At 37.5% G+C, this 15,080-nt stretch overlaps 1 protein-coding gene across 2 annotated transcripts in view; it reads right to left on the bottom strand.

The window, feature by feature from the left end:
* LOC115918813 (xanthine dehydrogenase/oxidase-like) overlaps positions 1–14,558 on the bottom strand; it is a 33,621-nt gene extending 19,063 nt beyond the window's left edge. The window contains exons 1-16 of one of the 2 annotated variants that reach the window (XM_030991464.1): positions 14,405–14,558; positions 12,645–12,702; positions 9,871–9,967; positions 8,922–9,030; positions 8,264–8,452; positions 7,618–7,683; positions 7,285–7,353; positions 6,789–6,930; positions 6,018–6,262; positions 5,348–5,444; positions 4,337–4,446; positions 3,043–3,227; positions 2,525–2,690; positions 2,033–2,128; positions 1,104–1,221; positions 591–642 (exon numbers count right to left, since the gene is read on the bottom strand). In XM_030991464.1, coding sequence (XP_030847324.1) covers positions 591–642; positions 1,104–1,221; positions 2,033–2,128; positions 2,525–2,690; positions 3,043–3,227; positions 4,337–4,446; positions 5,348–5,444; positions 6,018–6,262; positions 6,789–6,930; positions 7,285–7,353; positions 7,618–7,683; positions 8,264–8,452; positions 8,922–9,030; positions 9,871–9,967; positions 12,645–12,702; positions 14,405–14,443 — 1,838 coding nt within the window. In that variant the 5' untranslated portion in view covers positions 14,444–14,558. The remainder of the gene's footprint in view (positions 1–590; positions 643–1,103; positions 1,222–2,032; positions 2,129–2,524; positions 2,691–3,042; positions 3,228–4,336; positions 4,447–5,347; positions 5,445–6,017; positions 6,263–6,788; positions 6,931–7,284; positions 7,354–7,617; positions 7,684–8,263; positions 8,453–8,921; positions 9,031–9,870; positions 9,968–12,644; positions 12,703–14,404) is intronic. The other variant, XM_030991465.1, reaches the window with a different exon arrangement.
* Between the last annotated feature and the right edge of the window lie 522 nt (positions 14,559–15,080).

Below are 15,080 nucleotides of genomic sequence, written 5' to 3' on the forward strand. Positions count from 1 at the left end.
AACACTTCTGCTTTCGAGAGAAATTGAATATAAAAATTTACCGGTGCTCCCGGTAAATTTTGATGAATTTCAAATAGCGCCTATGGCCGTACAATGGTAGCTGTGACCATGAAAATCTCAGAATATGTAGTTGTGATATATAATTTCCAAACGGGAATAGCATATTTGGTCGATTTAGTCAAGAAACATTGTTTTGTAACTTAATTAATATCTTGACCTTGAGAGGGAGCTATACAACATAAAGAGTGTATTATTTACAATTTCATAACTTTAGACTCGATTAATCGCGACAACGATCACTAAATATTGTAGGATCGCATTTGCTTTCAATATATTCATTTGAACCAAATTCATGACCCCATACCAAGACTGTGTATTACCTTTAAGGGCAATTTTAATACCCTACTGTAAATATACATCCAATAGAAACCCTATTTGAATTATGTAACACGTCATTGTAATGTTTGCACAGCTCAATAGTTGAGGCAAGGCTACTGAAATTGTCTTTAATTGATTATGATATTTGATATAAATGTACAGGTACGATATACCACACTTCATTCACTATGTTGTAAAAGACATAGACTTACACAATCTTTGCATGGGCTCTTGAACTGACAACCAAAGCCATGTACAGCTCACCTGTGGATAAAAGAATATTTCAACTCTTCTCTAGTGTCTGTTTTCTTCTTTTCTTCTTTTTTCTTTTTTAAACAACAAGCAATAAGGAAATGAGCTCTAAAACGTAAATTCCAAAAATTACTTTAGACATTCCTCAGGTACATGTATTTGTTCTTGGTATCTATTTATGTACAACACTGTTCTCTGATTTTTTTATGATTGATGTTTAATTGTTGTATTCCTGGAAATAAATACACATAAAACTAAAACTAAAATATTACAATAATAATTCTACTTGTCTTGACAAATTAAAAAAAGCAAATTTTCATTAGTGTTAAATGCTATGTCTTCAGCGCAAGCAGCCATGAATGTGCAGACATTACCCAATGATGCATCTTAAATTTAGTTGAGCCATTACAATCAAAATATTCGTCCCTGAAATAAGCATAAGATAATTACAGAAAACAACTCCAGATTCCTACCTTCTTGTACGGGTATATCATCACAGAAGACCGCCTCCCCAGAACACTGCTGAAGAGCTGCCCGATGGACAATGGGTCTACCTAGGGGATCAGCATCCGGCTGGTCTATGGGCGGGGGCTGGTGGGAAAGTAAGAAACATATGATGACTGTCAATGTATCTTAAAGAGCTTAATTGGAAAATATGCTACATCCATAAAAACAAGAGATACACTAATGTAACCCTACTGTAAATCTCTGCTCCACCATTCCTTTTTTATCATATTAAGAGAAAAAGCATAACCCTGGGACAGTGGTTATGTTACAATGGATTCCGGGATTCAAAGAAGTTAGCGCACTTGTGCCTTTATGTACACTGAAAACTTCTACTACACATATCTTGTATATCTCTCTCCTTCTGCACTCCCCATTCAAGCTCAGAACAGCAGCTGTGTAACCAAGTTTTGTAACAAAGACATTGTGGATTTTAAACCTGATCAGAACCTCCACTTGTGCCCTGAGGGAAGGTAATCGATTATCAAAATGAACAACTTCTACCATAACGAAACACTCTAGCATGCATTCAACTACAGAACCCTGTCCTCTATGTGTGCTTAACAAATTTCTATGATAGTTATTCATCTTGTTAAGTGATTAAAAATTACTCCAAATTAAAATCTAAAATATATTACAGTCAAACCTGTATAAAAAGACTTTTTTTTCCTCTTTCCCTTGAATATGGTTTCTCATTGAACCTGCACTAAAGGAACCTGCACATAAAGATCACCTGCCTATAAAGGCCACTTTCCTTGTTTCCCTAGAGCTGTTTTTATGACAGGTTTAATTGTATATACAAATGATTAAGGATACCCTTTTTGCTATTACAGCACAGAATCTATACAAAAAGGCGCAGAATCTATCCAGCACAAAACAAAACCAACAGAAGTGTTACCTGATAGATCTGTGTACTGACTGGGCCTTCCCCATTGTAGGATGCAGGTATGCTAGGATCTGATAACTGACCATGGGTGAAAGGACCAGTCAAGGCCTGGATACAAGTGAAGGAAAACAATAGTACCATTAATTTTCGCTTAAATTAAGTGTCTATGTAGCCTTTTAAAGACTGCAGGAAGCAAGAACTAATTTGAAGTACTTTTACTTGTACTGCAGTGTAAATGGAATTCTTGTTGATATCATATCTTCTTGCGGCATACTAAATCTTGATTTTTGTTGTTGTTCTTGTTAATTGACAGGGATGTATTGTTCTCAGAATCTAAATACATATTGATGAGTAATTCGTACTTCACTGACTAAGTCAAATCACCTTTAACTTCGCATGATCTGTCAAAGTTTAACAATTACATTATCATTTTACATCAATCTCTCCCTCTCTGTCTAGTTTTACCAAATAAAAGGCCAAATTACCAAATTTCAAATTGCATACCTGCTTGTTGTCGATGCGTTGGGAGACTTGAACATAGAACCTGAGAAGACATGTCACCATACCACTCTTCCTGTACTCTGCTGAAATCTCATGAGGATGAGGTATTGGTGTAATCTCCATGGTAACCGACTGGATCGCATCCTGCAGAAAACTTTGGTTCCATGGTCTGGAAAGGATGGTGAGGGATAGAAAAGAAGATGATTCCTAATTAAAAGGTTGAATCACTTGAAAGTGGATGCAGAACTGGTTTATTTGTACATAATGCATGTTTGAAGGGAATTTTTTTTAATGTCCTTACAACTCTAAATACAGATAAATGATACACAGAAACTTGAAAACATATCAAAAGAGATACATGTACTAAGCTTTTGAGATGTCCAACTACCAAGAATTTTGACAGTTTCGATAAATGATAGGAAAATGGAAAATGCACTCTTCAAATATTAAATATTGATAAGTAAGTATTACGTTTTGTAATACAATTGAATAACAATGTTAAAAAAAGTAAAGATACTTACTGTCCGATCAGACTATTGCATGTCTTTTGAGCTACAAACGGATTGTCATCAATAGCACCAAACACCAGACAAAGATCCTCGACCTTTTGACCTTCGGGTTCAAAGGTCACCCTGAACCCACAGCTGATTGATGCACGAGAGTTGTCACGACGCTCGGCCACTTTATGAGAAAAGAAGTAATCATTCTGTTGACAAAAATAACGATACAGCATGAAGAGAAAGTGTGTAATAGTACATACATGGACATTATAACATAAAGATGAACGCTACTTTCTTATGTCTGTCTATTAAGACAAGGAATGAACTGGTACATGCTGCTCTTAATACATGTGCTCTTGTGCTGGTGAAGATACAATATCACATATACTATGTACTAATACTACTAATATTCTAAAAAGTTCATGTAATAATTTGCTATTGACTATTGCATCACATATTCAGGATAAAGGTTTTTTTTGTTTTTTGTTGTTGAATCAATAGCTCCTTTTGTACTTACAGTGAAAGGGACACAATAAAAGCAAACAAAGTTCATATTTGATGCACATTTGGAGCTTAAAATTCAGGGAGATGTGAACTGGTCTAGCTGTACAGCCTCTTTCTTTGTCTTCACTACGACTCTGAAAGACCCTGGTTCAAAACAGAGTCACTCTTTCATTTGTGACATTTAAGATCGGTTCGATCGGTCCCAAGATGTACCTTATTGAACATGATTGATACACATGTTAAAACCCAATTACACACTCAAACACAGATGAGATACAAGTTGGTCTAGCCATACATTCACTTGGTCACCTATCTATCTCCGCCCCAAAATTGACTCTGACAGATGATGGTTAGGAACGGGTCATGTTTTTCGATTGGTGATGTTTAAGGTCGGTTCCCAAATATAAATATTCATATCTGATTGATATACATCAGTAAAATCCCAAGTTTTACACACACATATTTGATCATTTTGACTGTTGGCTATACTTGCCTCTATTGTGTATTTTGTGTGGCATATGTGACCAAGTACAATTGAAAATGAATGAAAAGTTGCACTGTAAATATCATTTAGTTTATATTAGGTCTCATCATTAGGTCTCATAAATTTAAAACACATTATCATGATTTGTTTAATTTGACTACAAGACAAATGAGACAAAAGAAAATGAAAATGTGATTTACAGCACTGCTAGCAAGGAGATATAACAAAAAACAGAATCAAAGTTATATAAAAGCAGTTTTATGAAAACTTGTCCTATAAATCATAAATAGTTCATAACAAATTGGAATATTTTAACATAACACTTGCCTGTCCTGTGAAAGGTATATGTAATGATTCAATAATCTCATCTCTGGCCAGGACTGACTTGTTGGGCTCTGGGTAGAAATCCTTGTCCAGAGGAAGGGTTCTTCTGGCTCCTGTAAGGCAGAGGTAGAGAGCTTAAATGTTACATTCAAGGTTACAATGGTTGTACGGCACTCAGGCACAGTTAATATTAATATTACGATTTTGGTTAGTGTACGATAATGGCCCAGAGTAATGTTAGCAAGGTAGGACCTTACAGTGGTCAAACAAGTCCAAGGTATTTATTCATTTTCTTAACGTTTTTAAATATAAACATACCAGTATATTATGTGTAATGGAAAAAAGAACATAAAGTAGCAACCTAGGTATTATTTTCGTGATGTTTTGCCTGATCTTAGTTGTGGTAAGCCTATAAATAATAGTCATGAGATGAATAAAATATGTGCTGTACCAGTAATTGATACTAACATTCAACAATTATCATCTGCTGATGAGGAAAGACTATGAAGAGGAAGAAGACACAAGGGAAACAAAATATGGTCTGTATAGGCAGGTGATCTTTCTATACAGGTGGCCACTATTTTGGCATTTGCACTTGTGACAAAGGCCTGGGCTCTGTATCATCAAAGATAAAGGGATAGGGAAAGGGTTGCAATTTGGATATTAGGTTAAGTCCAGGGTTAGGGGTACAATGATGGCCCAGAGTAAGTGTTGCCAGAGATTGTGTTATACAACCCTTTCTATACAGGGGGCCACTAAAGCAGGTTACACTTTCACCTGCGACAATCATTCCACAGTAATTTCCCACACCAACCAAATTCTGAACTTCCACCCTGGACATAAAACTATTCCTAACCCTAACTAAACTTAACCTAATACCAACTTGCAACCCTAACCCTAAACTTTTGATGATAAAAAGCCTGGGGAATTGTAACCATAGCAAACTGTTGGATTACTGGCTACATTATCAAAATATACAGACGAAAAAAGCTAGAAACGGTATCCTGATCATACCTCCAGCTTTTACAAGAGTGATGGTTGTCTTGGTTGCCATGAGGATGATACACAGATCCAACATCCCACTTGCACCTGCTATACTCCCACCAATACTCTGAGTGGAAAATTTGAATGTGATAGAAGTATGTAAGAACAATAAAACAGGGTGAGTAGGAGTATAGTGGGTTATAGGAGCAAACATTGGAAATGAGGTTTTCCAAAACTTTTTGTCTCTCAGAATGATGCAGGTCTTTTTTTGTTAGCTCTAATCATGATACATCAAATGTTAAAAAGAGTGTGCTTCATCACTAAGAAAGAATATGAAGTAAAACAAAAAAATTGTTCCGATTTCACCCTGATTATTAGGATATAAAGATGTCATATGATGTTATATTGGCAAGTACTGGTTGTACAATGTTTGCAGTATGTGCCCACATCTTGACATGTTAAGCTGTTATATATATGCAAAACCCTAACATAACAGGATATTAGATCAGTTGGTATTTAAATGCATATGGGAAACATAAATTAAGTTGTGTCCAATACGTTTCAAAGGAGGAAAAATACGTACTTTATCTTTTTATGGATATATGAACAGGTATTAGCCATCCACCACATTCCATTGATATGAACTTAATGAAGGATCAATAACAAAAGGGCTGGGTTAAAAGGTTAAAGGTGAACTCACAGCCATGTTGCGAATCTGTTGCCCTGCCCACTGACCAAGCATGTCAGTTATAGCTCTGGCAGACCGAGTCTGGTGCTCCGGCAACCTCTCTACCATCCCCCTGAGATGCTCTTCAAAATGAGACACGCTGACCCCTGACCCAAAGGTGACCCCTGTGTCAGAGGTTGTGACCTGGGTCAGTTCTGTGACTCCTCTTCCAGGTGAGACAAGAAGAGGGAAGTGATCTCCTTCGTACTTGAGCGTACCTGGTGGGGAATGAGATAGAAACTGTCATTGCTTTGACATTGATGCAGTCCTCCCATCCTTTCAATGACATGTGTGATTCATTGGCTCAAAACTTCTTTTTTTAAAACCAATACTAACTCAACTAACTCAACTAAAATCGTTCAATAAAATCTAATCTAATCTGTTGTTGGCTTGCCCGTGGGTTGAGCCATCAGATCACATAATATTGGTTGAGTACAAGAAAATTAATGACTGATTAAGATGAATTAAATTCAAGCGTTAAAGAGCCAAAAGAGCTTAATTTACTGAATAAAAGTCAGAAGTCACCAAAGTTTACATATTATTTCAGATCACTTTATGATTTAAACTACATTTCATCAAGACAGATGCATGCACTGTGTAGACAACTGAGCTGGAGTTTGCACAATTGTTGAAGAGTGGAAATGGTTTTGTTCTTAGATTTATTAGAGATTTCCGGCTACGTTGTCATATTAGACGGTCCCATTCTTCATTTGGAACACATTATAACCAAGATAAATGACCTACTCATAATGGTGCTCCCCATGGTGAGCTGCGCCTGTGAGTTGTCCGCTAAGAGTTGAAGCAGTTCTTCCAATGTTGACGTCACGACCCATGTGGATTGACCCCTCCGAAAGATCACTGTCTGATTGTATTCTTCAGCATTGGTCTGTGTGAGGTAGGAGAGAGAAAGATAAATCTTAAAGAGATATTGTATTCTGCCCTGATTTCATGCAAGCTTCAATTCTGAATTCAATTTCGAAATCTCCAATTCAATTTTCATTTTCATTTCTATTTTCATTTCGTACATGATTACAGTTTTCTAAGCAGCACATGGCAAGTCCAAGCTCTATTGTCAAATATGTTACCAACTACTTTTAAGATTTCAGTACTTTTGCTATGTAGAAGCTTGAAACAGACCAAACATCAAGACACTGAAAAATAATGCAAAGACATAGAAAATAAACAGCATCATCTTTATATTTCTTCACAGAACATAAATAGCATACACTTTGAATCTTACTAGAAGTTCAGGAGGAAATATTGGTTCTTGAGAAGGATCATAAGGTTTCCAATCTTCATCATTCACCATCTGTAAAAAGAAATATAGAGTTTGGTTGCATAGTTTGTGAAAGGAACATGCAATGAATGAGAGTAATATAATTCCATTGATATTATACAGATAATATTTTTGTGTGCCTCGTAAGTAACATACATTCTCAGGAAAATATTGAATATTCATGGCTAATTTCCATACTAATGTCAGTAATCAAAATACATTATCATTAATCATGAAATAGTGGATGAGTTAGCCTTCTTGACTTAATGTTATCAGAAATGATATCTGTGTACTCACACTCATAGGCTGATAATCCGGCTCTGACTGACATGAGCTACCTGTTCGCTGGCAGCAATCCTCCTTCTGAAATATAACACAAATTCATCAAGTTGTAGTTTGATATCATTCAATCATGCAATAATACATTGAAAGATTTTGCGAGATGAAAAAAAAAGACAAAGATAACAAATCTGATATAGTTGTAGATTTTAATTAACTTAATTTCAATCACCAAAGTAAAAATTTCCTGACCTCCAATGCTTACATTCAAACACAAGAATACACTGTAAATAGAATGAATGTCATAATCTTTTGTCACTGAAGGCTAAAAGTAACTTATTTACCATTTACTAAAAATCTATCCTTTTGCAAGAACATTGTAGAATTGGAAAGTTACTTTGAGTAATTGATAGTACAGTACTCACCCCAACTACCACCCTCTCCTGTACATCCCTTTATCAATTAATAAAGCAGAAGGACTTAGATCCATGAATTTAACAAGCAATAAAGCATCACATTATAATTATTTTAAACCACCAATATCCAACTCTTTCAGCTTATCCGCAGAAGGATACAAATCAATGAATTAAACATCCAATAATTCATCATAAACAGAATGAATACCAACTACAACCCCCTCCTGTACATCCCTTGGTCAGCTTACCCCGCAGAAGGACTTAAATCCATCAAGGATAGGTCTATATCCGGTGCAGCGACACAGGTTGCCTTCCAGGTGCCTGAGGATATCCTTGACGTGTGGCTTGGGATTGTTACGTAGCAGGGTGTACATGGACATGACCATCCCAGGACTGCAGAAACCACACTGAGAACCATGGCTCTTGGCAAGACGCTCCTACAGAAGGAGGCAACATAATGACCAGAATTCTCTTTCATATCTTTTCTCTCTTTCTCTCTCTCCAGACAAAAAGATAGAAAGAAGAAAGATAGATATGATGTAGAATCTGTCTAGAGAGGTCATCTGTATCTAGTGACCACTGTTTCCTTTGGATTGCCTCGACAGACAAGTTTAAAGACATTATTCAATACAAGGTACATGATTGTTTAAATGAAGTTGATCGTAAAAATTACAAGTAAACAGAACTTTATAATACATAAAACTTGACATTCACACTCAAGTTTACGGATTTGTACGCAAAAGTAGCAATTGGATTTTTATATATGTATATCTTCTTTATAGCAGTAATATTTGAAGTTCTTATTTGAAATAAGTACAGCAACATGGAACCCTGAACAAACTAATACATATTACAATATTTGTTTATGATTGGGTACCCTTTGGGCTTATGCTCTTCCATAAGTACCTGAACTACATGAAGCCTATCTCTAGTGCTTCCAATACCCTCTACAGTAGTGATTGCTTTGCCGTGAAGGAGACAGATGGGCGTCAGGCAGGAGACAACTGCTTCATGGCTGCATCAATCAAATGAAAGAGAAGAAAGAACTTGATTATGAGCAGACTTTGTGCAATTTTTAACCCATTTTCTTTAATCATGCAGTATTGTAAACAAGGCTTTGTATAATAAATTTCATGTAACATTATAATGATGTTGATTGGCTTCTTGACTCTATAAAGTATGCCAATCTATATTCATTGGAATTGCACACGTGTACCTTGTAACCTACCGGTATGCCTGTTTTATGTTATTTGTAAAGTATCGCAATTTCAGCCGAATGGCAGCAAACATGTCTTCATAAACTTAAGTTGAATTTCAGAGAGACTTTGTGAAGTATCGCAATTTCAGCCAAATGGCAGCAAACCTATGTTTTCATACAAAACTTGAGTTGAATTTGATAGAATTGATGAGATATAGTTAAAGTGCAAAAAGAATATATATATCATAAGGAAATGAATGTTATTTTGAGCTAAGCACATTTTAATGTTTGATCAATATACCATTTCCATGCATTTTAGTGATTTCTTTATCTAAATTCCCTGATTTTTCAGTGACTGGAAAAAAAGGGAAACACATTTTTTAGGATTTCCCTGATAACAGGATAGCTCTGAACCCCTATACATGTATACATAGAGAGAGAGAGAGAGAGAGAGAGAGAGAGAGAGAGAGAGAGAGAGAGAGTGTGTGTGTGTGTGTAAGAGAGAGAGAGAGAGAGAGAGAGGGGGGAGGAGAGGTAGAGGTAGAGAGAGAGATGGGGTGGGAGGGGTGGGGACAGAGAGATAGGAGGTGGTTGCGAGAGAGTAATTTTTCATGTGGACAATCATCAATGTCCATCAGCAATGTTGTCAGTCCTCACCGTATAGCTTTCGTCTGAGGATGGACATATGAAAGCATGACAGTACATGCCCCGCATGCCCCTACACCACACGCTTGCTTCGTTCCATGTAGCTTTACTGGACTCACATCGTTAAGGAAACTGCTTCATATTTTCACTCTTATTTATACTCTTACTTTTACTGGAACAAAACACAATAAAACACATCAGATAATCAGAGCTTGCAGAACTAATGTAAGGTTCCACCTTTTCAATGTTTATTATGAATTACTCTGTCATGAAAAAGCCATAGTAAATATAGGCCTTTCTGTGCTAGGTATCACTACCATATTGACAACTCTAAAATGATTGAATGGCCCAGCAGAAGGGCAGGATTGGATATTTATAACGGAACACAAATATCCAAACTTCTGACCATTATTTTGCCGCACAGTCCGTACATCGTCCAAATTAGCAATAACATTACTACTTTATGAATAAAATCTAAACCGTTAACCTTATCTCTACATATTTTTTTATTTTGTTAACAAAAAAGTTGTATTTCCCAAAGTACTGGTATAATTAGTTTCCATGGTTACACTTTTCTTCACAATTACAAGGAGTCATTTGCTTTCAATGCTCAAGTGCTATCGAGCAAGGTCTGATGAAGACTGAGAGATGTGAGTTAACATTTACTACAACTGGATTCAGGAACTGGAACAGAGCGTTGAATCATCAAGCCTCAATATTTCTTAGGCAAGCAGTATTCAAGATTTCTCAGCAAGATGAAGGAGTGAACGTGGCACTACTACTCAGCAAGCAAAATTGTAAACAACAAGAACTGAACAGGAAAAGTTTTCTTGTATTTTGTTCAGGCAGTGAGGTACTTGTTGCGAGAAGGAATACCCTTCCGTGGGCATGCAGATAGAGAAGAAAATCTGCAACGGTCACTCGATGCAAGCAGAATTAGATCCTGAACTGAGACAGTGGCTTCGGCGGTCAACGATGTTCACATCACACAAATGTATTGAGGAGATCCAGAATATCTTCTCCCATACATCCTCCAGGCTATCATCACGGACATCAAGGACTCTCAACAATACACAGTATTTCTTGATAGAACCCGGGATATAAAAATGAAAGAACAAGAATCAGTATGCATTCGACATGTTGATCAAAATCTTGAAGTGCATGAGGACTTTGTAGGATTCTACGAGCAGCAGGAGACAACAGGAGCTGCTTTGGCAAGTACAGTAAAGGAAGCCTTACTACGACTTGGAGTTGACCTTACATGTTTGAGGGGACAAGCCTATAATGGAGCCGCCAACATGGCCGGGAAATTCAATGGATGTCAAACAATTCTGCGGGCGGAATATCCACTTTGTCTCCACCATCACTGTGCAGCACATTGTGTGAACTTGGTATCTCAACATGCATGCCAAGCATATATGCATCTCTCACTGATGCATTTCAACTAGAACAAGATCTGCGAAACTTCTACAAGAGAAGTGGGAATACAACAAGCTATTTTCTAGCATGTATGTGGAGATTCTGTCCCTGCTGCTTCTACCACCATAAAACCGCTGTGTCCAACAAGATGGCTATACAGACATGCAGCCGTACCTTCTGTGCCTTCCAACTATGGAGCAATTTTAAAGAGCTTGTTAGAGTTTGGCCAGGAGACTGGCGACGGCAAAGCGAGGGATCTAGATGATGGTCTTACTGTACATGTAAATCTGGGGTGAGCTATCTAGCGCTCTCTGTAGCAATAAATCACAGGTCCCCTTCATGAACTGAACAGAGTTCTTCAGGCAGAAAAGCAAACAGTGTCAGAGATGTTGGAAAATGCAAAAAAAAGTAGAAAAATCACTACAGTGCGTCCCAGAAAAAACGAAACCAAGAATTATTGATGTTTAATCATAACTTAATTACATTTATAATTGATAAATGACACATATTTGCAAGCTTAGAAAGAATGAGCTAGGAATAACAAAGTTCTGTTTGAGTAAAGTAGTGCTTGCATTTCCATAATTTTATTAAACAAATTCGTTTTCACTGGCTGCCTGCCGTAGCAACAAATGGAATTATCACAAGACTCAACTCCGATTCGTTGACAATCAGCCGTAGACGAAAGACTTCAGGCTTAAAGTGGGAAATAGAATTCCCATCCATGCCCAAGCTCCCTACTAACTATTTACAACCCTTCGGACTGCACACTAACTAACCGCAAAGTAAAAGTGATATGTGAAAACAGTATATTGCTTGTTTTTTTGCTACGGAATGTATTTTTTCGATACAACATAACCTCAAAAACCAGTGAGGGGGTAGTCACTTCCGTCATCTTTGCCACTCTCGTTCACTATGCTCCCTCGTCCCTCGCATCCCCCCCCCCCCAATACATATATCCTCAAAGAAAATTCCAGAAATACTACTTTCCACTGGAAAAGACTTTTACCTCCCCCCCCCCCCCCCCCTCAAATCAAATCAAATTAAAGACATCATGAAATGGGTGTATACTTAATACTTTGAAATTAACCTAAAACCTGGCCTTTGTGAAATATAAAACCTGTTGCTAACCTATTAGTTCCACATTCTTTTATTCTTTACAAGTCAATGAAAGCATATGGTCAACTTAAAAAGGTGATAGCATTTTCATATGGTTCTGAAAGTAATTTAGCATGCAAATATCCCAAATTTAAGATATCCTCAAATAGCTGTATGCTTTGATAACTTCTACAAGTTTTGTTTTAAATTTGTTAACTAAATAGATCGATTTAGGTAATACAGCCTACAGGTATGTACATATTAAAGGATACACTTTGTTCGAAGATAGACATCTAGAGTAGTATCTGGGTCTGCATCTTTTTCGATGATCTGGAAGAAAAAAAGATAGCATCGATCGACATTAACTATGTGATTCTATCAGAAAATACAAAATGAACACTTAGCCTATGTTATGATGTAAAGTTGAACTAGGTTTTTTCTTCAAATGCAGAAATATCTTTGTTATGAAAAAGAAATATCATTCTAGTTTTTATCTAAGGAAATATAGACCCTTGACTGAGGCTTGTTGCAGTAATGATTACGAAGCAGAATTTTATTTTTTCTTCATTCTAGATCCCTGTTCAGAGATTTCGGCAAACATGTAAACCTGGGTGTGACTACAAAGTACAAAGTACAAACTAAAGTTCAAATTGTTTTGGGTCAATAAATTCAGAAATAAAACATCATCCGTACCGGTAGTCTTGTTGACAATGATTTTAGTTTACACCACTTTGCAAGACAGCTAAACAGGAAGATACACAAACGTTTTAGACATTGAATGTTTAGACCCCTAATTCTTACATTAACTGCATGATCCATGCACGACTAAATTAATTTGAGCAAACATGGTTGATTGGAGACGTAGTCACACGTGTCACAAAAATTGCCCCAACCCCATGGAATTACCCATGTACAAATACAATGTGTTTTCCACTCAAACTGCTCAACTTATAAAAATTAAGACATAAAAAAAAAGACTTACTGTATGTATTCATCATTATTAAATTATCTGATCATTTATTTTCTTTGAGTGACGTGATCAACAACGCAATCAAGCCCGTAGGATTTCAGTGGAGGAGTTTGTGCAGACATGGGGAGGGGGGGGGGGGGGGGGGGGGGGGGGGGGGGGGGGGGGGTGGGGGGGGGGGGGGGGGTGGGGAGGGGGTGTCGATCCCCTCTCCCAGCTACATTTTTCCGTCTGAAAATCAAGTTTAATTTACAATTTCGAACACCAAAACGTTTTGTTCTCTTTTTCTTCTTCATTGTTTTTCTTTTAAGAATTCTTGCCGCTATATTGGGTTGTGCGTCCCCCTCCCCTAGTTACGGGCCTGATATATGTTTAATCAAGAAAAAGTGTTTCAATTCACAGATTCAAGGTTTTTACAAAAACTTTGAAAGATAAGTTAATAATTAACCGCTAGAATTTATATCCAGAGTAAATCACACTAGTTTCATTGAGCCAGACATGTTATGATATGCAATATAAATTTGTATAAACAATTTTAGTCTAGGCCTATATAGACTAACTCATAATGAAAATTATATCAATTGAAATGAAAGGTCTGAATGAGATGATACATATTTTGTCAACAAAATACAAAATCATAAATGCTTACACTCTTGCCTTTGGCTTTGCAATTTCTAGCCCCCACCCCCCCCCCCCCCCCCCCCGGCCCCCCCCCCCCCCCCAAAAAAAAATAATAAATCATATTTTAAGTTTTTAACAAAATATATTGTGGCTTCCATATCCACCCCTATGTTATTCTTAATTTTGTTCGCAAGAATGTGCATACATAGCGTGCTAACATGCCTTCCAAATTAGAACACGTCTTGACCTGGCCTTGCTTGCCTTGGCTGCCGGCTGGTCCCCTGGCTGGCCTGGCTGATCGAGCTGCATGGGCTAGCGCCTGGGCCTGAGCAGCTGCAGCGTTTCAAGTTCACAGACATCCTTTGAAACGCGTGTTAAAAGCAGTGGTGAATGCCATGCTAGAACTACTAATTTAATAGAATGCATATTAAGTGAAACATTTACCTTTTTACCATTGCAGAAGAAGATTAACTTGTCAGGCATTTTCGGGAAAGAAATCTCGCTGGCCTGTCCTGAAGGTATGAATTAGCTCTTCTTGCTTCGGCAGAAGTCACTAGTGTGTCAGAATCAACCCGTGTAGTACGTGCATGTGTGCATGTACAAAGAGCACTGTTTACAAATGACGTACGGCGCGTTGCGGCGCCGCCGGGCAGGGGGCGGGGCCAGGGCTGGTTCGATCAGCTGGAGATCAGCTAGCGGTACTTATTTTGTGGATCAGACGTGCCTGGGAGCCTAGAATACCGTTACCGTGTCGACAGCCCGGTGGGGTCACTCCCCTGCAAAGAGTGACACGTATGACCGTTACCACCAATGCATATAACCCCCTTTTGCGGTCAATTTCAAGGACATTTTGTGAAATTTAACCCCCTTTTTTACGTCAAAACAAGGACAAAATCGTACTTTGGAATACCCCTATTTATAAGATTGTAAGGACACTTTCGCAAATTTACCCCTATTTTACCATATTTCAAGGACAAGACTCGGCTCCGAGAATTTTTCTTCCCCGTTTTCTCTTTTCCCTTCCCGGTTTTCTCTTTTCCCTTTTCCTGACCCCTATTTATCAATTTCGGGGACACATGTGCCCCCCTATTTTCTTAATTTCGAGGAATATTTTGTCCGC

Source organism: Strongylocentrotus purpuratus, unplaced genomic scaffold, assembly GCF_000002235.5.
Source record: "Strongylocentrotus purpuratus isolate Spur 01 unplaced genomic scaffold, Spur_5.0 spur5_scaffold_2, whole genome shotgun sequence".
Lineage (NCBI taxonomy): Eukaryota > Metazoa > Echinodermata > Echinoidea > Camarodonta > Strongylocentrotidae > Strongylocentrotus > Strongylocentrotus purpuratus.